We start from the raw sequence: 26,892 nt of genomic DNA on the forward strand, positions 1-26,892 counted from the left end.
GGTAGTGCAGTGAACAAGACAGACATAATTTCTGTCCTCGGGAATTATGCACAATTTAGTAGAAGGTGACAGATCAGGAACATTGGAGACTTCACTGTTCTTTCTGTTTTACTTTGGCACTTTTTCGTTTTAGGTTTAATTTTTAAATGTAGTTCCCTAAGACAACGTCATCTGTTCTCATTGCATCTGGAACAGGAATCAAATATTAATTACGTATTCACTGCATATGAAGTTAGGAAAGTGGAGAGAAAGATTAATGACTGAAGTGTGGCCCATCTTTCCATTACGTAACTTTCCCCAGAAGATCTTCTCTGGCCTTAGACTGACTGGGATGACTTTAATGTGTGTTGCATTCAGCATGATCCCAGAAATCATTGAAGATCATATGTCCAAACCAATATTGAAGTAACTAAGGGGGTGAGAATCAAGCTATTTTATAGAGAACACTCTCATATATTAGAAAATATAAGGCAAAGAATAGATTTTTCTGTTTGGTCCGATCAGTTTTATTTTGTAGACAGAATTTCCCAATTTAAGCCTTAGAATTGTTCTTAGCAACATTGAAAATGAATTGCTCTTATTCTGGATACATTTTTATTTGTATATTCTGCAGATTCGGCCGCTTTTATAGTCACACGCTGGTCATAATTGACTGCTAAGAATAAGTTCAAATCCCTAATGCTGGGAGACGCAAGAGGGAAGAGATATGGGAACATATGTATATGTATAACTGATTCACTTTGTTATAAAGCAGAAACTAACACACCATTGTAAAGCAATTATACCCCAATAAAGATGTTAAAAAAAAAAAAAAGAACACTGAAAAAAAAAATCCCTAATGCTGTGTGTGAATACCAAATATTAGCAGAGGTTTCTTGCTTGAGTTGACATCCTTACTTCCACTTAAGGGAACTTTGGGACTTGGTTACTTGGGCTGTTGAATTAACATTAGAAAGACTTTTCCTCTCAGCCTTTCTTGACATCATCACCAGGATGACTGCCCCTGAAGAGAATACTGAGTAGCCTTCTAGGGGAATCAGCTCTAAACTTATCTCAGAGAAAACGGTTTAACCAACTTTCCATCCACTAAGCATGACTTTTCATGGTCTGAAGAATGAACTTCTGGAAAAGAAAGGCTTTCAGGCTGTATCCTCATCTAAGACTCACTGTTTCTGACCCCAGTTTTTTAACTCTAATTAAAGCCTGAAAAATAAAGAGCTTTCGAAATCCATACTCACCTGCCATCTTTAATTTGACTTTATTCAAGATGGCTGCACACTCGGCAGTTTGGGTCTTTTTGAAATGAAAAAGTTGTCTTGGACTTTTCTCTTTAAGTAAAAAGTAAGTCTGTTTATCTTACTTACTAGGAATTTTCACTACATTTTATTTCAGAACTCAGAGCAGATGGTGCATTCAGAGAGATGTAAAATTGTGTTGGTTTAAAATCCTGCATCCTTTCTTCAAAAATTGAGGTATTATTCTCAGTAATCTCTACCAGCTTGACCAAATCCCCATCAGAGGGACTTTCTTTCTCTGTGTTCTCAGGAGTTCATGGGAGGTAGTTTCAGTTTCAATCCTCATTCTTAACTTGTTGTTTTCTGCCATTGCTACCGGAAAGATGTCTGTTGCCGCTCCAGGGTGAACTTAGCATATTCCAGGGATAATCAGAAGTTTTTATGTGCATACGTAATAGTCATACATAACTTACACCTCCTATGAACTGTTTTCATTTTACCCTTTCGTTAAAATGAGCAGTGCAGTGCCTTTGGGACTTCTCTTTTGTTACACATTTCAACAAAATCTCTGTCCCCGTGCAGTTAGATACTGGCCTTTACTTCTTAGAAAGAGTTGAGGGCCTTGAGAAAACCTGACAGCATTTTCTTAACGTTTTACTGAATTCACTAGCTATTTATCTGTACTCATGGAGCTAACCACATACATTTCTCATGGGGGGGGGGAGGGTGTGTGTGTGTGTGTGTGTTTTAATTTGGTTTCTTGGTTTTTGTTTGTGTTTGTTTTTCCGCAGTCAGTTATAAACTTAAATTGTCACGGAAGTTGTCAGTGGGACTCACTTGTAGAGCTGTCGTGATTCAGTAGAAAAAACTATAGCTTAAGAACCTAACCTGGGTAATCAAATTCTTTCCACGGGAGCCAACAGCGTTCTTCTCAGCAGCCTGAGAGCAGCGAGAGGTTGCCTGGTCAGGCCGGGACCCAGGGAATCTGAGCGCCAGTTGCCACTTACGTTCCCCAGCATCTGGCACCGCACCACCTGCTCGCTGAAGGAGGGGGTGGAATGCATTTCCTAGTCCCCCTCCCTGGCCTTAATGAAAAAGTAAAGGCTAAATAAAACACTTGTTTACAACTGGGCCAGAGCAGATGGCGGGCCCAGTGCATCAGCACGACTCTGCTGTTGTTCAGTCCCTGGTGTGACGTTAATGGGAGTACTGCAGGTGTCCTCAGCTGGGAAAAACATCAAGGACACCAGGACGTCCCCGGCCAGTTTGCAATCAACATATAGCAAACTGGAGCCTCCCAGCAACGATCTGGATTCTGGAACCCTCTTTTTCTTTGCTTGCCCTCCTAGGCAACTGTTTTATTTAATGAGTTTTAGCTTTTTTATTGGTTGAATATTCTCTAAAGAGAACACACAGAAGGGGAATTCCCTGGCGGTCCAGTGGTTAGGGCTCCTCGTTTCCACTGCAAGGGGCACGGGTTCGATCCCTGGTTAGGGAACTAAGATCTTGCATGCTGTGTGGTGCAGCAAAAAAAAAAAAAAAAAACACGTAAATCTACTGAGCTTCATCCTTTCTCCCGTCCTCCTCATTCATGCCTACTTTTCTACTAAAAAATTATATATTCAGGAAAGCGTGATAATTCTAAAAGACAAGAGGACCATTTAGTGCTGAGCAAGCATAAATAAATATGAGTATAAAGGGAGAAGGTTTCCTTTTCAAAGATGGAAGTCAGGCATATGCTGAACGCCCTTGGCTTTGCTTTGGAGAGTAGATAAGCTGCTGTTCACGCGGTCATATGTCCTCACCCAAGTCTACTAAGAAAGGATGACATAAAATCAAAACTATTGATGCAATGAGATAACGCCTCACACCCGTCAGAAAGGCCATCATTAAAACGTCTACAAATAACAAATGCTGGAGGAGGTGTGGAGAAAAGGGAAGCCTCCTACACTATTGGTGGGAATGTAAGTTGATGCAGCCACTATGGAAAACAGTATGAGGTTCCTGTTACCGTATGATCCTGCAGTCCCACTCCTAGGTATATATTCAGACAAAACTTTTGTTCAAAAAGATACATGCACCCCTATGTTCATAGCAGCACTATTCACAGTAGTCAAGATGTGGAAACAATCTCCATGTCCATCAACAGATGAATAGATAAAGAAGATGTGGTATATGCATACAATGGAATATTACTCAGCCATAAAAAAGAATGAAGTAAGGCCATTTTCAGCAACATGGATGGACCTAGAGATTATCCTACTAAGTGAAGTAAGTTAGACAGAGAAAGACAAATACCATATGATATCACTTATATGTATAATCTAAAATACAACACAAACAAACTTATTTACGAGACAGAAACACACTCACAGACATAGAGAACAGACTTATGTTGGAGGGGGAGGGATGGAGTGGGATTTGGGGGTTAGCAGATGCAAACTATTATATAGACGATGGATAAACAACAAGGTCCTACTGTATAGCACAGGGAACTACATTCAACATCCTGTGATAAACCATAATGGAAAAGAATATGAAAAAGAATGTATATATATGTATAACTGAAGAAACTAACACAACATTGTAAACCAACTATACTTCAATTTAAAAAAAAAGGATGGCATCAACTGTACAACTTTTCAGAAATTTAGAGCCCTGACTTTTTAGAGCAAAAATGGTTTATGCCTTCTTCCCTTAAAGCACAAAAGAAAGAAAATATTTAGTAGAGAACATTTGGCATTTCCCACTAGTTACTATGGAGGAAAGGAGTGTTTCCTCATGTAACCAAAGCAGCCCTAAAACAGTTCATTTTTAAATGAATGAACAAATCAGTATTAAAGAATCTGGCTCCTTCTGGATGATTTCATAGGCAAAGTAGAAAGACCTGGGATGAGGGAAATGAGGAAAGACATACGCCCTGGTGATGACGCACAGCAGAGATGTCTCCTCCCGGAGATCTCAGTTCTCGAAGCCGTGCTGCGCTTTAGAAACCAAAGTCAGTTTCAGGTCCAGATTTTTCCTGGTCTGTTGGGAACAGTGATTCTGTGTGTCATCACTAAGGGGTATGAACAGAAAGAGGACAAATGGGCGTCAGACTGCTGTGATGGTTTTCAAGGGCACAGGCAGAGACTACCTTCCAGACAGAAGGCCAGTGTGCTCAGGCCCTCTAGGAAAGCACTGCTTGGAACGTTGTTCTCAAGGTAGTGGCTTCTCAACAAACGCCTTGACTTGTATTTCTGTAACCCAACCCTGCTCAGGAAGGCAGCTGGTGCACTAAATACTAGCTGTCCTCCCAGTTGCTGTTGTTGTTGAATTTGGGCTACAATATTAGGAGATATCTATCATTTGCACTTAAAATTAGCAGATTTACGGCCGGGAGAACACTAAGCAAATGCCCTTTGTTGTTTTGTAAAATTGTATTGAAAGCAGACCCTTCCAAATTTTCTGTTTTTGCAGGAATACCCTGGTTGAGGACCATTGTTGCTACCCTGGGAAGATTAGGCATAACCATGGCCTTTGAAATTGTTTATTTGGTAAATTCAGAATTGTACCCAACAACATTACGGTAATTCCAACATCTGTATCGTGGTTTCTCCTAAGTAATTCTGCAGCCGCATGTTTGAAGTTGACTTAAAAACTATGAAATAGTTTTCTTAGCTTGGCGACCTATTAGCCTGGGCTGGATTCAGCCCATGGAAAAGCTAAGCTTTGAGTTGTAGCTTCTTTTTGCATTATTATCATCAATATCTTCATACACAGTTGGGGGTTTGTGGAAAGGCACTAGACCTGAAATCAGAAAATCTGGGTAGCGTGCTTGCGTCATGGGTTACATCTTCCTTCATCAGCAGCGCTCTGTGTAAAGGCTACAGCCTCTGTTCTGACCACACTCCACAGCCGGTTGTTGAAGGACAAGATGAAACAATGTGCATAGCTAGTGCAGATGGGCCTCCTTTCTTGGGGGAATATTCCTGAGCACACCTTACTGCCAGTCTGGGGTGCCAGGGAGACACATAAGCGCCACAGAGCAGGCTGGGGAGTGAGCCGCTGATGGAAGATTGATTTCCACCAATACTGTAGACCCGCCCCCGCCCCCAGCTAGCCTCACTGTGACTCAGCTTTTAGCCAGATGTGAACTGGTGCAGGTTGGAAGTGATGCGCTTAGGGTATGAGAGAGGAGAAAGTTTCAAAGTTAAAAGCCAGAGAAGTGGGAAATATTGTTACAATTTCTCTGTTACTTAGATACCAGAAAATGTTACGTATCTTGAACTTATTTAAATACTTTTTGTTTAAAACAATTTTTTTGTTCTGCAGAAACTTTGGAGTTTCACTCTGTTCGGGTTTATGTGACTTTGGGGGGATCATAGCCCCGTTTCTGCTCTTCCGCTTAGCGGCCGTTTGGCTAGAACTACCTCTTATCATCTTTGGTAAGTTCTCCCTTTATATCCTATTCTTAAATGCTCTCATCCACATTTTCACGTTAATAGAACCTAAAATGATCATCAGGCTGGATATCAATTTTAACCATTTGTTCTTTTTATAACAGCTGTTTCCGTTTTGAGGAGCCACCATGAAATGTGGACCCTAAACCATTTAAATTTACTTTACATTAAGGGTTGCTATAAAAAAGTGTTCAGTTTAGCTTTCTTCGTTGAGGTTCTGAGTTAAAATCAAATATTATGAAACTTTTTTATAATATTGTGGAACATAACCGATAATTTTCCAAATAGGACCAAATAATAGGACCTTCTGTATGTTTAAAAACAAGCCTAAACGAATTGTATTGTTAAGTGCTCCACGCCTCTCAGTGTTGTATCTGCATGTGCTTTATGCTAAGCACGCCATGCCGAAAGATCAGAGACACAGAAGCCCTTGTAGACACGTACCATAACCTCTTCGATGCCCCTCAAGTTCATACCCTCCTTCCGACCTTCAATCTTCATGAAACTCATGAAGGGATAGAACCATAGCATAGGGGGGCCCTTAGGGTAATTCAGTCCAGTGCATCTCCAGTGCTGTTTCTGCCCAGATCTCATACCCTCCTCAGCAAGAGAGGATGCCGGCTGCCCCTTGCTCACCTACCTTTCCTCCACCTCCACTTCCTTACTCCCGGTAGAGGTTTTTTACCCATTGCTCTGCAGTTTAAGCTCCAATGAAAATATTGCATCCGTGAGGGCATACATCCGGAGGAATGCAGGAGTCCTTCAGCTGTGCTAGGGACCATAAAGTCGGCTTCTAATCGACTGACACCAGTGATTCCGTAAAAGATCATTTCAGACTCTTTCACGGGATCTGATAAACAAGCTCAGCATTGATTCTGGGCCAGCATGAAAAAGCAAAGAGAGGCCACTGTGCAACCAGGACAGAGCTGCCTGACAGCCCAGGCCGTCGAGGTTCGGGGCTTGCCTGTGAGCCCGGCTGGCGGAGCTGGGCGCTGGTGCCGCAGGGCAGGCCCTTGCTTCGCAGAGTCTGGCTGGGGAGGGAGCCGCCTTTCCAAACAGTCACAGGGGAGTGTGATAAATAAGGGCGCCATGAGAGCACATCACAGGGAGCACCAGCCCCGTGGAGTCAGGGAGCAAGGGGGCCTCGTGGAGGTTGAATAGGAATTATGCACGTGAGGGGTGTGGGCTGGTGCTCTAGGCAGCGGGAAGGCCTAGAGTAAGAGGAAGTTAAAGGACAGAGTGCAGTGTGTAAGTTGGGGCCTGAAGAGAGATGAAGCTGGGGAGGTGAGCTGGGCCGGACCATGGAGGGTCTTCTCTGACGTGCAAAGGGTCTGCTCTTTATCCAAAGAGCAGAGTTTCAAGCCGGGGTTAACAGTGTCAGGTTTGCATTTTAGAGACATGACTCTGATGGCAGGTATGCCTGTGAGTTAGAGGGGGACAATGCTATTGGTGAGATGATTCAAAGAACGTTGGTGTAATCAGGTAAGAGATTTCCTAAGGACTGGGTCTAGGGTGATGGCACTGAGAATGTTGAGGAGTGGAAGGATCCACAAAAACATATTGGAGGTTGAATTGGCAAAAGGGGGTGATTGAAGGGACGAGGGCCAGAGGGACCAGGGAGCTGGCAGCCGGCCTCCGGGCTGGCAGCACCGTAGGTGGCGGGGCCAGCCCTAGTTTAGTGAATGTCAGAGGTGCCCATCTGCAGGAGGACGCGGAGGGATACTGTTTGGGCTGTTTGTAGCATGAGGTGCGTCTGAGAAATCCAAGTTGAAATGGTGAGAGGCCAGTAGGTTTGATGAGCTGAGTCGGGAGCAAAGTGTGGCCCTGTGATGAAGGTTTGGAAGCCATCTGGATGTAGATAACCACTGAAACCATGGGAGTGACCGAAACCCCGTCTACAGGGAACAGGACAGAGTGAGAGGAAAGAAGGGGGCTCAGGACGGAGCCCTGAGGAACGACAGAGCATCCAGCATAAGCAGAGGGAGAGGAACCAGCCAGGGGATGAGAAGGGATGCAAGAGGGGCAGGAGGGAAACCGGGAGCGTGGGGCAGGGAAGCCAGGGGACAGCGGGTGAGGTCACCAGCCGCCAGAGCTGCCACGAGGCCAGGCAGCAAAGACGAGAAGCAGGGCCACTGCACCTGGTGGTGGCAGCAACTGGCGACCTGGCTGGAGCAAAGCCAGAGGGGACATGGAGCAGAGCCGGATTAGGGCAGGTGGAGGTGGGAGGTGACTCTGGTCTGCCAAGGTCAACTGTCAAGTTTTCAAGAATTTTTGAGCCAGTTTAAACACATCCATCATTAAAAATGGAATATATAAAATAGATTAAAAACAGAGGTAATAAATACGCACACCTCATCGGTTCCTGATTCATTGAGTTCTACTGCATCTGTCCCCGAGGCTGGTGCGCCCACCGTAGTCCATGGTGGAGATGCTGCCGCCCATCTCCCCAGAGCCTCACTCGCGACGTCACACTGCTGGTTCGAATCGCTCGCATCCACGATGGGCGTATTTACACCACGGAAACAGGGAAATGCTGCTGCACATCAGGACTCTATTTTCTGGAGAGCTGGCTGTTAGACATTTACCAGCACAGCGCTGGGATATGAAGATGTGTAGAAAATAGGAGAGGATGGTGTTTCAAGAACTGTGGTTCTAAAGAACGGAAGAAGGGAGGATGGTGAGGTTGATAGAAGGCTCTTTAAAGAGGAGAGATTTGAATATGTTTCAAGGCGACCACTGATGGGTTAAAGGTGCTGGAGGGAGATGAATCACTACAGCGCGGAGCCCACAAAGACGCCAGGAGATGCTCTCGGGCAGATGTGGGCACAAGTCTTGGGTGTCACATGATGGAAGCAGGAAGGGGAGGGGCAGGGTGCCGTGAAAGGAGGCTGAGGGACTCCTCACTGGTGGCTTCTATGTTCCCTGTGAAGTAGGAGGTGAGGGCTTCTCGGAGTGTTTGGCACTTGGTAGGTCCTCAGTAAATTGTGAAACGAGTGAATGAATGGATGGATGCCAAGAGCACAGGAGCGATGGAACTGTCTAGAGTTTGAGGAAGGCTGAGAACCTGTGAAATCATGACAGAGGAACGCTGGGCAGGGTGACCAGAGGGCTGCTGCGGGGCAGGGTGAGTCCAGGTAGCGAGCACAGCGGCTTCCAGACTGAGCAGGGGGCCATGAGGGGGCGCTGTGCGTTCCCGGTACCGTAACGCCTTTCTCCTGTTCCACAGGTATCCTGGCATCTGTCTGCGGTGCTCTTGTGATGCTTCTGCCTGAAACCAAGGGCATTGCCCTGCCAGAAACAGTGGATGATGTAGAAAAACTTGGCAGGTACGGTACAAAATGCAGCACATCCTAATTAAAAGCAGCATTTCAAACCCACTGGGAAAGGACGGTGCTAAGAAAATCGAACATCCAGGGGGGAAAATATAATATTAAATCCCTATCTTACATCTTAAGCAAAAAGTTCAAAGTAGATTTAAAAGGTTAATGTAAAGCAAATCTGTAAAAGAATATGTTTTATTTTTTAAATGTGGTTATGAAGAGGGAAACATTTCCAAATAAGGTGTTAAAACTCAGAAGGAATCTAAAGGAAAGAGACTGATGATTGGACAAAGTAGAAATAATTTAAATGTGCATCGATAGGCAACCGATGGTGAAAATGATAATATATCTATAAAATAATTGAGATATAGCTATATGGAAAGACATGGAGGATTTTCAAGATGGATTACAAAGTGAAAAGTCACAGAACAATGTGTTATAGTATTTATTAAAAAATAAAACCAAGAGTAATCCCTCTCTATAACTAGATGGGAAAATAAATGCTAGTCAGATGATGATAGAAGAATGATAGCTCAATCGATAGATAGATAGATGAATGATAAGTGATACATAGATAGAAAGAAGTTAGGAGAAGGACAGTGAGAAAGAGACTGAATTTGGGAAAAGGGTGTCTAAATGGTGTACAGGGAAAGTTAATATCCAACCAACATATGAATATGAAATATGTTTTTGTTATATCAAGAAAAATCCACAGTACACATATTCTAATCTCCTCTGAAATCTTCCATAATAAAAAGATAGGAAGAGAGAATATGAATATGAGAATGCATAGGAAAAGATCTAAAATGATAAAATATACCCTCTGGGGATAGAAATCGTTCGGGAAGTGGGGATGTGGAAGGGAGGACATTACTTTTATACCCCATAGAATTCTGAATTGTTCGATTTTTTATTTTTTTAATTACAACTCATGGTCTTGTATCATTTGTGAATTTTATTTTTTTAAATTTTTAAAATTTTCTGGCTGCACCACGTGGCATGTGGGATCTTAGCTCCCTGACCAGGGATCGAACCTGTGTCCCCTGCATTGGAAGTGTGGAGTCTTAACCACTGAACTGCCAGGGAAGTCCTCATTTGTGAATTAAAAAGAAATAATTTAACAGCTAATTTTATTTATTTATTTTAAATTTATTTTTGGTTGCATTGGGTCTTCATTGCTGGGCACGGGCTTTCTCTAGTTGTAGTGAGCGGGGCTGCTCTTCGTTGTGGTGCGCAGGGTTCTCATTGTGGTGGCTTCTCTTTTTGCGGAGCACAGGCTGTGGGCACGCAGGCTCAGTAGTTGTGGCTCGCGGGCTCTAGAGCGCAGGCTCGGTAGTTGTGGTGCACAGGTTTAGTTGCTCCACGGCATGTGGGATCTTAGTTCCTGGACCAGGGATCGAACCTGTGTCCCCTGCATTGGCAGGCGAATTCTTAACCACTGCACCACCAGAGAAGCTCCTAACAGCTAATTTTAAAAATAAAAATCCATCTTCTTCTAAACAGTGACCTAGAAATTAAGAGTATGGATCTCTAAATTTTTAAAAAGTGTATCAAAAGTATTTATGACAAGACTGAAATGTTAGTAACCTCATGGCAGTTTTATTCTTCACTTGACAGACTGGGAAGAGAATAGAAACCGACATTTTTTAGGTCCTTATATACGTGGTCAATGGTTTCATATATGTCATTTCCTTTAATACTCAAAGTGATTGTGTGCAATACAAGTTCTTATCGTTACTTTTTTGTATACTAGGAAATCTATGCTCAGAGAGACTTCACAACTTCTACATGCTAGTACTGGGATTGATATTGTCCAGTGTACAGGTGTGACTGTTGTTTTGGGTAGTTTTATTATCTTATGCTGTATCCTACTTGATTATGAGTATTTTAATAGCAAGAATCCCCTGGTAGTATTGGAAATTTCTCTCTTCATATCCTCTTTTAATGAGGTCCCATCCCCCTCCCCAGAGATAGGCAACCATCGCTCAGAAGTATTTCAACCAGACCTTTAAAACCTATACAGTGATTTCATAGTCCTATTTCTTGATGCTATTTTGAAAAATAAGATTGACGAATCATCTCAGAACTTTCCTAAGAAAGGCTTATCAGTGTACTCAAAACCAAACCACCAGCTGACTTCTAACAGGACTGGCCAATCAGAGCACAGGTGGACATTCGTCCCATGAAGTAACCCAATCAGATTCTGTGCTTGTTTGTAAGTAAACTGATAGGTAATGGCTTATTCCTCAACCAAAGCTCTACCTATGTTTTAGCGTAAAACAATGCTACGTGAAGTCTGAGGTGTGGTGGGAGATTCTCTTTAAGACATTGCCATTTTATAAACCAAAATTAAGTTAAGAAATTTATAAAAGGGGGGACTTCCCTGGTGGGTGGTCCAGTAGTTATGAATCTGCCTTCCAATGCAGGGGACTCGTGCTCGATCCCTGGTTGGGGAACTAAGATCTCACGTGCCGCGAGGAAACTAAGCCCACACGCCATAACTACTGAGCCCCCATGCCACAACTAGAGAGAAGCCCGCGTGCCACAATGAAAGATCCCGAGTGCTGCAACTAAGACCCAACGCAGCCATAAATAAATAAATAAATATTTTTTAAAAAAAGAAATTTATAAAAGGTATCAAAACTGTCCTCTTGAGTGTTACATCATGGAAAGACCTGCATCATCCAGAAAGGATAAACATGCTGCTAGCTGTGTCATCACAGACAATTATTTGGTTTGTATGAGCGTATGGGGGCCAGATCAGGGTGGGCGGTGTCCAACCCTGTCACTCCAATTGCAGTCATGCTAACAGACCAAAGGAAAGAAGACTATTTAAGGTTAGATAAAGCAGGGGAAATGGTGAGAAAGGAAATAGGATTATCTTCAAATAAGATATCCAAACTTTAAGGGCAACTTCTCATGGGCTGATGTGCCCTGCAGGATCTGTTCAGGGCTGGAGTACGCAGGAGAGCATCCCGGCCGGGATTATAGGGTCAAAAGTAAGAAGTTCAGTGCTGACTGTTGGTGGCACAAGCCTGGGAATGTGTCATTGGAGTTTTAAGACGTCTAACTCAGTGGTGCAGAGTTCTTTTCCTGCACATCTGCTGCCCTCTCTTGTGAATGCCCTCTGTGCCAACCCTCCAGCGACAGGCACTGCATTCTTCTTTTTGACTCGACTCCATTTGCTGCTGCTCATTTATAGTGAGCGTGATAGACTCATTCTTGATCCCCAAACCAGTCAGAAGTCAGATTTTCAAACTCATCAGGAAAAAGTGGAGGAAGAGGGAGTGATTTGAGATCAAGACTCTTTTGCCAATTCAATCATATTAAAAATAGAATTAAACAATTGGAAGAGATGGAGTTTTGGAGGTGAGAAGGCCATCTCAATGGTGTGCAGGGAAAATTAATATACAAGCAGTACATACACAGGAAGAATTCGACCAACAAAAATTCAACTTACATGAATTTTTTTCTGTTTGTAAATTTTCATAATTAAAAAATTGGGTAAATTAATTCATTATGCCTGGTCCCTACCCTTGAAAAAACGTCTAATAAAAGTCTGATCTATGGTTTTACAAGTTAAGCACATTGATTGCATTCTATAATCACTTACTCAGGAACAAAAACTACTTAGCCCCAAGTTACGGAAACCCGTTAGCATTTTCGCTTCTACAACAGCACTTAGTCATTTTCTCATTTCTGCTTTCTTTTGTTCACGTCAGCAGCTCATTTCCAAACCATCTGTTACAGAGTAGAAATTCATAAAGAATTTATATGTGCTGTAATGCTAATTAACCCCTGCCTAGGGATTGAGGGCAGGCCAAAAATGACTTGGAGACAGTTAATTTTGTTCCCTTTGAGTTGGGTTTTTATGAGCAGTTACGCATGAGTGTATTCGATCAAAACCAACTATGAAATTGAGTAATAACAAAAAGACTTCCTTCTCACTAGTTGTGTAATCTTTTATAAGGACTTTCTCTTTTCTCCTTTGTTTTGTTAGTCCACATTCCTATAAATGTGGCAGAAAAAAGAAAACTCAAGTTTTGAGCTCTCACCTTTGAGCCCCCTGCCAGAGATGCAAGGAAAGAGCTATTCAGGCTGGTCCCCCCAAGGAACCGACGTGCCTTGCAGAGACGTGTGTGTGTCCACTTCAGCTGTGCAGCTCCAAGTGTTTTTAATACTTTACATAGACATTCAGACTATCCAGAGTATTTTTATACAATGTCGGATGAATCAAGACTCATCGTGCTGTCAAAGTTTCTGGGAACATGTAATATGTGACCGGTTTAGCCAAGAGCCCGTTGTGTGCACAGCTCCTCCTGAGGTTTTTTCTCACGCTGGGGCAGTGTCTCTGACCCACTGGGTTACAGAGAGACAAGAGAAGCCCCACCCAGTTCTCAATGACGGTTCCATCAGGAATGCAAGATGTGCAAACCAAGGATCTGGGGCAAGTGTACAGAAATGGGCTCATCAAATCTGATCAAGACATGGAGGCTCTGAACTGAGGGTTCTGATGATTCCAGGGAAGATGAAGATGTGGGAATCTTGTTAATGCGGAGACTGAATCTAAGGACCTCGGGCCACCTGGCTCTGAGCCTTTGCTTTCTCTTCTCACCTTAAGCCCCTTAAGCTCCTGGAGCATCTAGGGTTGCAGGCACTTTTAGGCCTTGTTCCAGAAATAAGAACAAATCTGCTGGACAATTCAAGGATTTGGCTCTATTGTTTGTAAAATCAGATTGGTCCTGAGATGATTCAGGGTAACTGCGGTCCTCCTTTAGTGGACACCTAGAGCCACATATTCAGTGTTTTACTGGTGAAACCCATGGACTATGACTTCATGGGTCTTCAGATTTTAATCATACAGGGATATTTATCTTATATGTGTGAGTTCAGCTCTATGATGATGCCCGTGGTCAAGAGTGAAAACTATGGACAAATCTCATTCAATCTTGACACTTTTGCCTTGTCTTGGGAAGAAGCTTACATTTTAGTTTGAAAGAAAGGTCAGTTATATCCATGCTTAAAAGAATGAGCAGAAGTTTATATTGTACATGACTTTACAGGTACTAATAAGGGATTGGATCGTTCTTTTTTGTTACTGAGACTTTTTGAAATGTGGAGTTTAAATACAAATATGCTGTCTTTATGATGTCCTGCTTTCTATGTCACATTTGTTATATTTTCAGGTTCAGTATGTATCTTATGCAGAATTGTTTAATGAATTATTTTGGGTGGACAGGTAAAATGGGAGCCAAAGGGAAACCTTGCCAGTGAGGAAGAAAGTTTCTATGTGAACGTGTGACGATATGTACGGTGTACGTGCTAATTGTAAAATAAGTTTTTAATCCTTAAAGCACATCAGAATTGAATATGAATACTTTATTTTTCAATGAAATAAACACAGTTCTTTAAGGGTGTAATGCTGCACTTACCCTTTATTCATACACCCTTGCATTTTTGTTTCTTTTGCATTTTTCTCTTTGCTGTGAGATGACTGTTGCTTCTTGATACTATCACCTTGGAATTGTATTTTGAGTTGACATTTGGGTTCTGATAACAATAAAAAAAATGTAAATTGTCAAGAAAAATCAATTGGCATCCTTTCTCTTCTTTCTGAACGTGAGTCACTGTAAAACACTCTTCCCATGTGACAAAGTATACTACATATCCAGGCAGCCAATTACTGATGGAAATTAAATAGTCCACCTTCAGTATATGTTCGTTGCTCCTTTCCAGGCTCTTGGCATCATTCCTAGACTCATATGTGACCCAGAATACCATTCAGACTCTTAGCTGGTCTTGTGTTACGACACTTCCATTGCCCGGTTTACTTCTCAGAATACAGCTGTCTGCCCAGGGTCTCCTGTGCTGGGCTAGAGTCAAGTTGTCAGTAACAGATTTCATTCCCAAGAACAGAATTTGCGCTCATGATTCCCCATATATGCTGCAGCTTTGAAAACATTCATCCCAGTGCCAAAAATAAAGACGTTAAAGATGTGTGACAAGGTAAATATATAGGTGACTTACTAGGGCTTCTCTATTCATCTTACAGGCTTCTCGTTCCTCTCTTCCTTATGAGAGGGAACGAAATCACTCAGGTCTGTAAGAGTTACACCATTTACAATTGGTAGGATGAACGAAGAGCATGAAAACAGTGAAAATCAAAAAATTAAGTCAAAGGAAGTACAGAGTTTATTTTCAACAAATGTCATAGCTGTATTGCCTCATTATTACAGAATCCAGCAGTCCATGGACAGGAACAAGTTATCCACAGCAATACAAACAAATGTTGCGGTTGGCAGTAGCTGGCAGCTAAGTACAGTGTCAAACTTAGTTTGATTACCGTCAATTAGTTTTGAGGACGCTGAATTCCCTACCCAGGTTCCAGCTTCAGATCTGCTGATGCTTCACTCTGCCTCCCATCTAATTAATTCTTTCTCATTGTTTCTTCAATCCAAGTGACAAACTTTGAAACACGAACATACACACCAGGCTTATTGGGGCGTGCACAGCCAAGACCCCACGAAGTGACTCCTTGTAAAATGTATTTGTCCTTCTCAAAGCAAACCAGAGGCCCTCCACTGTCACCCTACACAGAGGAAGGGAAAAAACCATGAGAGGATTAAGCTTCCATCCTTTTAGTATGGGATGTCATCCTTCTATTACCCAAATGTAAGTTGTTCCCAGTATTTGAACATCCCTTTCCAACCAGAAAGGAACTTAGTAACATATTATTGGAACATCTGCTGTGCTTCAGTACTAGGCAATGTACGTTTAACGAAACCGTACCATTTAGTGTTTCCCGGGGGGAAAAGAAATCCCTTGTGAAAACTGTATTCATCCCTTCAAGCCTTGGGGTTTCTCTTAGGGAGGGTAACCCCAGGAACAATCTTAAAGGAGGTGTGGGAGGGTCTTTGTCTTATACCAACCTCCCTTTCCTACTAGAAAGGCCACGTCCCGAGTCCCACCCAAGATCCCCCTCCCAGAGGCGTAGGGGCTGTTGCCGTGATGGTGCCTAACTATTCCCTTACAACCAGTGTGGAACTCAAGGCCGAAGAAATCACCCTAGATGACCTGAATCAGCCTTCAGAGACACACTTAAAAGGTTTCTGGGCAACATTTAGACTGTGGCCTTTGACTGACAAATCCTTCTCGAATTTGCTGCTTTGGGACTGAAATGTCTAAGGGGCCAAAACAGGCCAACACAAGATGAACTTTGATGTCTTTAGTCTTTTGTTACCTGGCAGCTGTCAGCACCTCCAGTCAGATGCCCCGCGCACAGCTCGGTGGGTTTGACTCTCCCATTCAGATACTCATAGCGATTGCACACCTTGTTCTCAATCACAGGCAGCCGGGCTTCCTTGAGCAAGCCAGCGCCGTAAGTGCCTGTGTTTAAAAAGATGAAACGCGTGGTGACTGGATCGAAAACGTGTCCGCAAGGAAGCTTCCAGAACAACAGAGCAGCAATGATAGATCTCATGTTCATCGTGAGGTTGGATAAAACAAGAAGTCAGTTCCCGGTACTAGAACTCTTTCTTTTTTCTTTTTGACCCTTGAAAGTATAAACATTATATAAGATTTCATGTTCCCAAGACCTAGACTTAATTAACCTGGGCTTCTTTATGGGATTTTGAGGTTGGTTTGTGTTGTTATGTTTTGGTTTCTTTTTTTTTTAAACTATAAAGAAATTTACTTTTAATGTATAAAGGGAGATTGAGAAATAGTAGTGCTGCTATTTTCATATATTCCCTTCTAGGATTTTTATATGCTTCTTTTACTACTTATATCATAGTGCACATTTTTCCCACACAAAGTTATATCATAAAGACTTTCATAAACCTACAATCTGTATAATTCATATTTTAGTTGGGAGTGACTGATGAATGGGTTCGGGATTTCCTTTTGGGGTGAGGCAAGTGTTCCGTAAACAGTGGGGACGGTTGCACAACGTTGTGCAGGTGCTAAATGCCACAGACTTGTACTCTTCCAAATAGTTCAAAAAGTAAATTTTACGTTACGTATATTTTACCACAATATTTAAAAAAAAGAACAACTGTCATTTACTGACAATTAACTTTTTCAGGCACAAGCTCATTATGTGGTGTAGCTCACTTAATCCTTAAAGCAGTCCGATCACCGAGGCACTTTTGTCGTTCCTATTGTACAGTTAAGGAAACTGAGGCTTAGGAAGGGTGTGTAGTTGGCCCAGGATCACCCAGCAAGTACGGTGGAGCTGGGATTTGAACTTGGGTCTGCAACATCATGGCCCAAACTCTTCACCACCACGTTCATTGGCTACAACAGCTGCTCCCAACGTGTCACTTCTTTGTTCCTACAGGTTATTCATATTCCTTAGTATTTTCTTAAGTCTAAGTTCTGAGGGATTATATAGACATATTTATGGTTCCCAATATCTTTGCCAAATATTTTCTAAACAGGTGTGACAGTGTAAACTGTCACTAGAAAAAAAGCAGCGCACAACAACCTTCTGAGCGTGTGGGGTCTAATAATTTTCAAATGCTTGCTAATGTGATGGGTGGACATTGTCTTAATTTATTTCCTAATTTACATTTCTTTTCCGATTAGGGCCAGTAAAGATTCTTTGATGTGCTTGTTTTCCTCACTGTACTTCTTTCTTCGTGAGAAAAACTGCTTTTTCTTACTTTGGCAAATGGAAATAGAACCCGTGCACAATCACAAGAAGTGATGATGTTTTCCAGATGGACACACCCAGGTACGTCTCAGCATTTTCACAAATAATCCAGTTTTCCAATTTTGCAAGCCCAGCTTTCATGAGTTTTGCAAAATCTTTGCGTTGCCAGCGTGAAACAGCCAAGAAATAAGGTACTGCTTCTTCTCCAAAGACTTTTAATAAAATCGGAAAATTGTCTTGAGTTCAGAAAACTTACGCTGGAGTTGACGGGAGCACCTAAGAGAACCACCATCTGGAAAGAAGAGGCGAGTCCCAGCCCTGGGCAGGCAGAGCCACTGAGGACGAAAGTCCTGACCACAGAAGCATTGGGTAGCGGATGCATTTTCTGAATTGGGTGGATATGCAGAGGGTGCGGCCTTCTCAAAAATTTTTGCTGAAAATTAATTTAACTGAGTGTCCTGCTCTTACATCTGCTTTCTGAGCAAGACAGGCATCCCGAGGCTAGGGACAAATCCACTGCTAGTTGACCAGACGCCTTCGTGGTCTGTGCAGAGGTGCTGCCATCGTGTGGCCACAGGAGAGATGGCGTTTCTGAGGGCCTGAGGCTGAGGGTGACCTAGGGACCTGATGGGGTGGTGGGGACGTCGAAGCAGGTCCCCGAAAATACCCAGCGATTGCTGATGAGGGGCTGACATGAATGACCCCCTCGACATCAACCCTTACCTTGCTTTGGAATACGGAAGTCAGGGCAAGTCTGGAGACTAAAGGGGAGAATTCTGACCTCACACGGAGAGGCTGATTGATCTGATGTCATTACTGACACATAGAAAATCGGTAAACAGACCTGACTCATGTTTTGTGACTCCTGATCCAATGAATACATTGAGAATCATTTTCTCCAGTTAGACATTCAGACGAGGCCTGGAGAGACAGGGGAACCCAGTGCAGGGTGATAGTTAGAAAAGTGTGGGTGCTGGGTGAGACAGAAGAAACAGTGAATGGGCTTGCGGGGGTCTGGCAGGCCTGGGTTCCATCAGGGCTCAGCTACACACAGGTTATGTGGTACTTATTGACGACAGTGACAGTGGTGATGACGGGGAGGGTTGAGGGCCTACCATGACGGCGATGGTGATGATGATGATCCTGAGATGGTGAGGGTGATGGTGAGGACGGTGGTGGTGATGATGGTGGTGATGGCAGTGGTGGTCGTTTAATAGGCACAGGAGCTGCTGAAATACCATCTCCAAAGCACTGAGCTCTCCCTATGCACTATCTCAATCCTCACAGTGACCTCATAGGGTGGCACAGATGAGGAAACCAAGGCTAACATGTAGAACGTAATTTGAAAACACGGATTTTATGGATGAGGGCTTAGATGCCAAATGGTACAAAGAGGTAAGGTGACTTGTCCCGTTCGCCCAGCTGGTGGCAGAACCAGAACTACTTTCCAGGGTTCCTGACTCCCACGCTGGTGCTCCGACCAATGCTTCTGAGAAAGTGAGGCAGAGATCTAGGACATTCTTATAATGTTCCTAGGCCCGAGTCTGAAGAGTATAATAATAATTTTTATTATAATATAATGCAGGGCATACTGCAAAGAGAAAACGGGATTCCCAAAATATAGTACCAGCTGCTGAGCCAGGATCCTGCAGAAACGTTTCCTCTCTCATCCTCACCCCGTCAACCAATACCAAATACCATCCTAGAATTGGGACCTTTCTTTCTTTTCCCTGCTGTCAGTCTGCCCTACCCCCAACAACGTCTCCACACAGAGCCAGGCAAGTGGGTATTTGGGGAGACTAGTTTAACTATAATTTTTGTTGTTGATTTGCACCATGTTTGGGAACTCTGTGCGCTTAATTCACATGAACGACAATCTAACACCCTTAATTTGTAGCTTGTGTCAAAACCCTACTTACCTGGGGACACAATATTAACCTTGGATTTTTGGGGTCAGAGTCTCAAGGAAACACTACCCTTCCCCTCATCCATGTCCCTTGATGACTGATTATAGAGACGGAGGCAGATGTCCAGACAAAGTCAGGAAGGGAGTGGACCTCACTCACTGATAGAAATTGGTACACATGCTCATTTTCCAATGTAGGTTGCAGGTCAGAACAAGTTCATCATGTGAGTCACAGAATTTATCTTACCTTGGGTTTCTCCCCAGCCAGTGATGTAACATACTGTCCGGTCCGCGACCACATAATTCGGGGATGGCAGACAAGCTGGGATTACCTTTTCGGTGATGATGGCAGGGCTGAAAGGAAAACATCAAAAGTTACATTTGACTGCCCTGCTGGGAGACTTCTGCCATTCATCTGTTGGTCACAAGACCCCACCTGCCCCAGAGCCCCAGAACGCTCTGAGCTGGTATTTCTTCCTTGCTTCACTGACACAGCGCAATGTAGAAAACAACTTTTCATCCCCACATTTGCCTGTAGTATCTTATGAGTCAAAAAAAAAAAAAATAGAACATTTTGTTTTAAAGGCACCAGTTGTGGACAAGAAACTAGAGGTGGGAACAGAGATGACAATGACTTTTAAGGTCTATTCTCGCACTATGGGAATTTTATACCAGGTGCACACTTCTAGATGAAGTTAAGAGGGCTTCAGTCAGCAGGTGGACCATTCGGCTGAAATACAATCACAGGGCTTTAATAATAGCAAGGGCCTTGTGCCACTAGGAGCAGAAGCTGCTCTATCTTCGGGGTCCTCAGTTTCCTCACCCATGAATGTTACAACACCATGGCTGGAAGAATCCAATATAATGCAAGATACCAAGTCAAAGAGGATTAGAAGTAAGTACCTTGCATAAGCAAAGTAGTGTTGTTTTCCAAAAACTTTCACGTTAGAGTTCCAGAGAATCAAATATTAGAACTTTGATTTTTAGACTTGATTCTATTTTAGTAAGTTCAGGAGGAAAACCCACTGAAGATGAGAAATGCCTGATTCTGATTAAGAACCATCATGGCCTTCAACTTTGAAGCAGACACACGCTGTCAGAGCTACCAGAACAGATTGGCGTCTCACGTGGAGCGGGGGCCACAGTCATCACGGTATAGGTTCCCCTCGCGGAACGCCAATGCCTGAGACTCTTGGGGTTTGGGGGGCCTGAGGATGGGTACCCGAAAAAGCCCAAGCGTATCAGTCTATCGGAGAACACATCCAGAACCCACGTTCACTAAATGACTTGCTCAAGGATCAGAGCGTTCCTGATGGCCCCAGGGGACCATGGAGAAAAGCGAATCAGCTCCTTTTTTAGGCTAAGCGAAGAAGGCCCTTTCTTTCCTTTCCAGAGCGTCCAAATACCCCAGGGAGTCACTCAGTTTACTGACCCAGAAAACTTGTGAAGTGTTTTCTGTCCAGACCCAGCGAGCCCCACTCAGACTCTTGACCCCTGGGCTGGCCACATCCTCGTCACCGTCACCGTCGTCCCGCTGTCATCTGGAGCCCATCATGCATGGCCGATGGGCTCTGCGTGCCTCGCTGGCTGTCCCAAATGTGCCTATTCTCAAAATAGCAGTCTGTTTATTTAGCTGCCTCCCTTGTGACCTGTTTCCAAATGCTGCTCACTTTAAATGACGTTAACAAATTTATCATTTTGTCAGACTTAATAAAACCCCATTTCAACAGGAAACATAAATCCAGAGATAGGAAGAAGGAGAATCTGCACTTGTGAATTGTGAGTGTGTGTGTGTGTTTACATCGCCTTTTATGAAGTGCATCGGAATATACATAATCCCATGGGATTCCCCAATATATTATTACACTGAAAAGAGAGTGTCAGCCTGGAATGATTGAATAATTCTCTGATTATGAATGTATATTAGCTGACTGGGGAACATTAAGTGAGAGAGTTTGAGGGGTAACCTGTACCTCATGTTTCAACTCGCTCTTTTTCCGCAAGAGGAAACTGTGTCCTGCTGCCTTTGTCATGACCACGGCTAGTAAGAGGCAGGTGGGGCTGAGCCCAGGTTTTCTCACTTGAAGGTCAATGCCTGTCCCAAAGCCCCGTGCCTTTGGGGTCCTAGACGGGGCTGCCCACACACAACTCTGTTACGGCTCATAAACCCAGCGATGAGCAGATGTTCTCACTGCTCACAGGGTGAGAGTCACGGGCGAGCCAGTACCTGCTCAGCTTGAGCAAGGCCATGTCGGCCCGAGTGGGCTCCGGGAACAGCTTGGCCACTTGTATTTCCTGGACACTGTCTTCAACGGCGGTCTCTTGGTGTGCGCCCAGGATGACCTTGTATGATGCCGGCGCTGAGTAGCTAGAGAAGACAGCAACGTTAGGAACAAAATCTGGGCCAGCCCTTCATCGGGTGCCCTTCTGAGCCACAGCACTGCGTCTTCTCCCCACTGGGCTACCTACCATCAGAGACCTCCGAGTGGCAAGAAACAAGTTCACGGTTTACCTGAACCTGGCTGTTAAGGAATGTTCTCGGGGCTGCTTTCGGCCTGACCACAGAGGAAGAATGACACCAACACTGAAGTTGGCGCAGGGCAGATAGGGGTCTGTCTGCTTCGTTTCTCTCTAGAAACACCTCCTCCTCTCTCGTCCAATGGCCCTGGCAATTCTGCCTCAGGCCCTTCTCATCCACTCCCTGGTCCCCAGTGTCACTGCCATGAAAGGAAGGAGGGAAGGAAGGGGAGGGGACAGGGAAGGGGAGAGGGGAGGAGAAAAGGTGAAGGAAAGGAGAGAGGGGGAGGCGGAAGTCTTTAAGACGAGTGAGTCTTTGTGTCAGGGGTCCCCTAAACATACCTGTCCAGGCAGTGGGCAGCAGTCAACACCCACTCTGGGGATATTAAAGTGCCTCCACAGAAGTGGCTTCTAGAAGGAAATCTAGAAGGAAAACGTGCCAGGATTTTAGTTCAAACCTGATGATTTATTCCTCAGAAAGCCCGGAAGTGGTGCTCACTCTGTTGTGATATCGCTGACGTTCCCAAAGGACAAGGTGACCAGCCCGTCATCGGGATGGTGGGAGCTTTGAGCTGTGCTCCTGTGGTGGGTTCTCAGGAGGTCACTACACCACTCTGGAAGGTGGCTGGCGCGCAGGCGAGGCCCAGCAAAGCCACGCGACTCCAACAGGGCGTCCACGCCCATGGCTTTGACCCTTTGACCCTGGACTCCAGCTCCCTGTCCCTTCTTTTATTTATTTATTTATTTATTTATTTATGTCTGTGTTGGGTCTTCGTTTCTGTGCAAGGGCTTTCTCTAGTTGCGGCAAGTGGGGGCCACTCCTCATCACGCTGCGCGGGCCTCTCACTATCGTGGCCTCTCCCGCCGCGGAGCACAGGCTCCAGATGCACAGGCTCATTAATTGTGGCTCACGGACCTAGTTGCTCCGCGGCATGCGGGATCCTCCCAGAACAGGGCTCGAACCCTTGTCCCCTGCGTTGGCAGGCAGACTCTCAACCACTGCGCCACCAGGGAAGCCCTGTCCCTTCTTTTTGACAAGATCTATGCAAGACCCGATGAGTCATTCTTCAGGGAACTAAATGGGATCCTGAGTAGCCGTGATTCACGGGCATCTGCTAATCTTACCTGAGAAAGTTCGCTCTGGGGGGAACGTCCCCTAAATCATTTACTTTATAGGACTGCTTAGGCACGGGGTTGCTCATAAAATTTGTGTGAGCCGCTCCAAAGCCCATCATAATGAAAGGGACACAAATAGTAAGTGAATGACCAGCAAGGCGATTATCAATCTGGAAATAGACCACAGCACATCTTGGGAAAGAGGGAATATGAGATACGTGAAAGGTGAAGGCTCTGTATCTCAAGCAGTTACTAAATGATAAGACAAATAAAAGAAAAGCCAACTCAACCAGGGAATGAAATAGACTGTTTTCATTCATCGATAGCATCTCACAAGCGGAAGGAAGGAAGACCACTGAGCACAGCGATTGGGCACATGCGCTCTGGTGCAACATCAAAAGCAGATCAGCCTGTTTCCCGTGTGTGCTTCGAATGAGACCAAATGGGCTTATTAAAGGCGAGCGCCACTGAAAGATAACCTGAACCTTCTGGGTCATGTAGGATGGGGACTGATCACTCTTAAATTACGGCGATCCTGAGCTACCCTTCACTGAACAAGGTGCGTTTTGCAAATAGGTGAGCACCCTTTGATTAAATTCAGTAGTTCACAAAACTGTGGAAGGAAGGAAAGAAAGAAAGAAAAAAAAAGAGAGACTCTGTATCTGTGATATATTATAGATAATTTAATCTTTACCCTCCCCCTCCAGGTGTCCCATTTCTAAAAATATCCCTTTCTCTTCATTTGACAAAGTAACAGTGGGTATCTATCTAAACCCTCAAGGCATCTTCCATACTTTTTCAGCAATATTGGAACTTAGTGTAAATTGCTACATTTATCAATTTTGATGATAGCTGCCCAGATCAAAAAAAAAAAAAGTTCTAATTCTGACTGTTTTCAAACTGAAGAACATAGAAAAGAATATAACAAAAAAAGAAGCAGACTCACAGATATAGAGAACAAACTAGTGGTTACCAGTGGGGAGAGGGAAGGGAGGAGGGGCTATATAGGGAGGGGGAGTGAGAGGTTCAAACTGTTAGGTATAAAATAAGCTACAAGAATATATCATACTACACGGGGAATATAACCAATATTTTATAATAACTATAAATGGAGTATAACCTTTAAAAATGGTGAATCACTATATTGTACAACTGTAACATATTGTACAGCATCTATACCTCAACTAAAAAACATAGAAAATATTTTTTATAGTTTTCCTTACCCCTTTGCAGAACTTAGAGGCAGGTGCTGATACTGAGGGTATGTGGATTTAGTGTGAATGTAGAAAGGTTTTGCAAGGAGTACACAGGAGGATGGAATACACTGTTTTTGGAAATGGTGTTACCTTTTTCGAAGGCTGACTTGCCAGGGCCAGGAGTGTGGGGTGGACACGCACCCACCTACAACCCTTCCGGGACACTTCTTCGGCTCTATCTGGGGCTTTCCACAATCAAATGAAGAGGAAGCTGTGGCACAAAGTGGGAAAAATTTGCATTTGAAGACGTGAGAGAGCAACTCATGATAAATTCATGGCTCATGGCTGAAGCACTGAATTTTTGACATCCCAAAGCCCAAACTAAATAGTAAAATCATAAACAACTTTTGGAATATTTTTTCTAAGTTTCAAGAGTGGTAGGGGACAACAGCATTTCCTTCTCCTTTCAAGAAAATACAAGTACTTTTTTTTTTTTTTTACTGCTTTCTTAAGGAAGTGATTAAATAAATTTGGAAGAGTTAGGCATTAGAATGAGAGCTTTTTGGAGAGGAGCTTGACTGACACAAATTGTTATTCTGACTTGATGTGAATATCTAGAGAGTGAACCATCGTCACCATCATCATCTGAACCATGTAAAGTTTACTGAAAACCATAACTGTCATCCCCATTGAAAGGCACTAAGAGTATTTTTAAAATGTGAATCTCTGTGTGTGCACGTATGTGTGCGTGTGTTTGTGTGTGCACGCATGTGTGCGTGTCTGTGTGTGTAGCAAGGATAACAGTCCTAAACTGAAATAATGGCTTCTCTCAGCCAGTTTCAGGATGACTCTTCCAGGGAGCCTCCCAAGACTAACCCAATGCCATGGGGATGACTTCCGTTCGCTTGCCTTCCTCTCTATTCACTCTCCCACCTGCTTTCTCTCTCCACCTGGCTTGCAGGGTTCCTGGAGATTAGGGTTAATGCTCCATCTCTGGTTGGTGTCACTTACTAATGTCTAGAACAGTTCAGGGGCTACACAAGGTATTCATAAAGGGCTTCTCCACTGTCTGGAGTCCTTTAAGATCTTCAAAAACAGAAGCATAAATCATCTTGATAATGACATTACAAGGAGAAATTTTTTGCTCTTAATCAACCAAGAGATTCTATCCTCTAGTGAATCTGGGATCTGAATTTTCCAAATACCTTTCCAATTGTCTTGGCCTATTCTGAGAATCTATATACAGAAGTTGTTTTTTTTTTTTTAAAAGAAGCATGCAATATAATGAAATCCTACTCTCTAACACTGACCTTAATTTCTCTTACTGTGTCTTACACAGAATAGACTTACAGAAATGGACTAAGAAAAGAATAACTACAGATATTGTGGTACCCTGGTCTTAGTATTTGAAACAAAACTGAAGTTCTATTTATTTTTAATTACTTACTATTTGTACTGTTAGTGTTGGTGGAATTGAAATGAGTTGTTAAAACCAATTAACAAAAATTTACAATTTAAAATAAACGAATATAAATAAATAAAATTATGTTTAAAATGGGCATCTTTCAAATTTATTTTCATTTTATTTATTTATTTGCAGTACGCGGGCCTCTCACTACTGTGGCCTCTCCCGTTGCGGAGCACAGGCTCCAGACGCGCAGGCTCAGCGGCCATGGCTCACGGGCCCAGCCGCTCCGCGGCACGTGGGTTCTTCCCGGACCGGGGCACGAACCCGCGTCCCCTGCATCGGCAGGCGGACTCTCAACCACTGCGCCACCAGGGAAGCCCACATCTTTCAATTTTTGAGGTTAATATTAAAGAGAAAAACAATACAATCCCTTGATAAAATTGAGAAGCAGAATACTGGGCTGAATAGAATATATTTCTGATTTCAAATTGTTTTACTTATGCTATTATGTGCAATTTGCATGGTGCCATTGTTTTCATAACACAGAATATTTACACACATTTTTCAGGTGAGTTGCTTAAAGAAGCTTACGTGTAGCCTAAAAAGTTAATCAGTGTTACTTTTTCATTTTAAAGATGTTTTCCATGTGAATTACAGACAATGTAAAGTTTGGAAATTTTAAGGAAAATTGCTGTTAGGAAATTTCTCACTTACATAAAGGAAATCCAAAATCTCCCAGGAATAAGCAATAAAAATCTTTTTTAAAAAACAGAGAAAAAAGGGGCTTCCCTGGTGGCGCAGTGGTTGAGAGTCCGCCTGCCGATGCAGGGGACACGGGTTCGTGCCCCGGTCCGGGAAGATCCCACATGCCGCGGAGCGGCTGGGCCCGTGAGCCATGGCCGCTGAGCCTGCGCGTCCGGAGCCTGTGCTCCGCAACGGGAGAGGCCACAGCAGTGAGAGGCCCGCGTACAGAAAAAAAAAAAAAAAAGACAAAAAACAGAGAAAATGAAAATAACCTAAAAAAACAAAGTCATGCTTCAAAGAGATTTCATATTCTGTAAAAGCTGAATAAACTTATCGAAAGCCATCCGAGCACACA

At 43.5% G+C, this 26,892-nt stretch overlaps 2 protein-coding genes across 2 annotated transcripts in view; one reads left to right on the forward strand and one right to left on the reverse strand.

Annotated features, from left to right (window-relative positions):
• The window catches only part of SLC22A3 (solute carrier family 22 member 3), a gene marked incomplete at its 5' end in the record, with an annotated part of 87,345 nt that extends 74,212 nt beyond the window's left edge, over window positions 1–13,133 (forward strand). The window contains 4 exons of the mRNA XM_082668813.1: window positions 4,695–4,803; window positions 5,550–5,662; window positions 8,904–9,003; window positions 12,998–13,133. Coding sequence (XP_082524939.1) covers window positions 4,695–4,803; window positions 5,550–5,662; window positions 8,904–9,003; window positions 12,998–13,058 — 383 coding nt within the window. The 3' untranslated portion in view covers window positions 13,059–13,133. The remainder of the gene's footprint in view (window positions 1–4,694; window positions 4,804–5,549; window positions 5,663–8,903; window positions 9,004–12,997) is intronic.
• Window positions 13,134–14,391: 1,258 nt separating this feature from the next.
• Window positions 14,392–26,892, reverse strand: part of PLG (plasminogen) — a 45,680-nt gene continuing 33,179 nt past the window's right edge. Inside the window, exons 14-19 of the mRNA XM_082668810.1 lie at window positions 24,536–24,656; window positions 22,416–22,496; window positions 21,784–21,924; window positions 19,804–19,910; window positions 16,238–16,383; window positions 14,392–15,586 (exon numbers count right to left, since the gene is read on the reverse strand). Of these exons, the coding sequence (XP_082524936.1) occupies window positions 15,425–15,586; window positions 16,238–16,383; window positions 19,804–19,910; window positions 21,784–21,924; window positions 22,416–22,496; window positions 24,536–24,656 (758 nt within the window). The 3' untranslated portion in view covers window positions 14,392–15,424. The remainder of the gene's footprint in view (window positions 15,587–16,237; window positions 16,384–19,803; window positions 19,911–21,783; window positions 21,925–22,415; window positions 22,497–24,535; window positions 24,657–26,892) is intronic.

Source organism: Grampus griseus (genome assembly GCF_964374135.1).
Source record: "Grampus griseus genome assembly, chromosome: 13".
Taxonomy (NCBI): domain Eukaryota; kingdom Metazoa; phylum Chordata; class Mammalia; order Artiodactyla; family Delphinidae; genus Grampus; species Grampus griseus.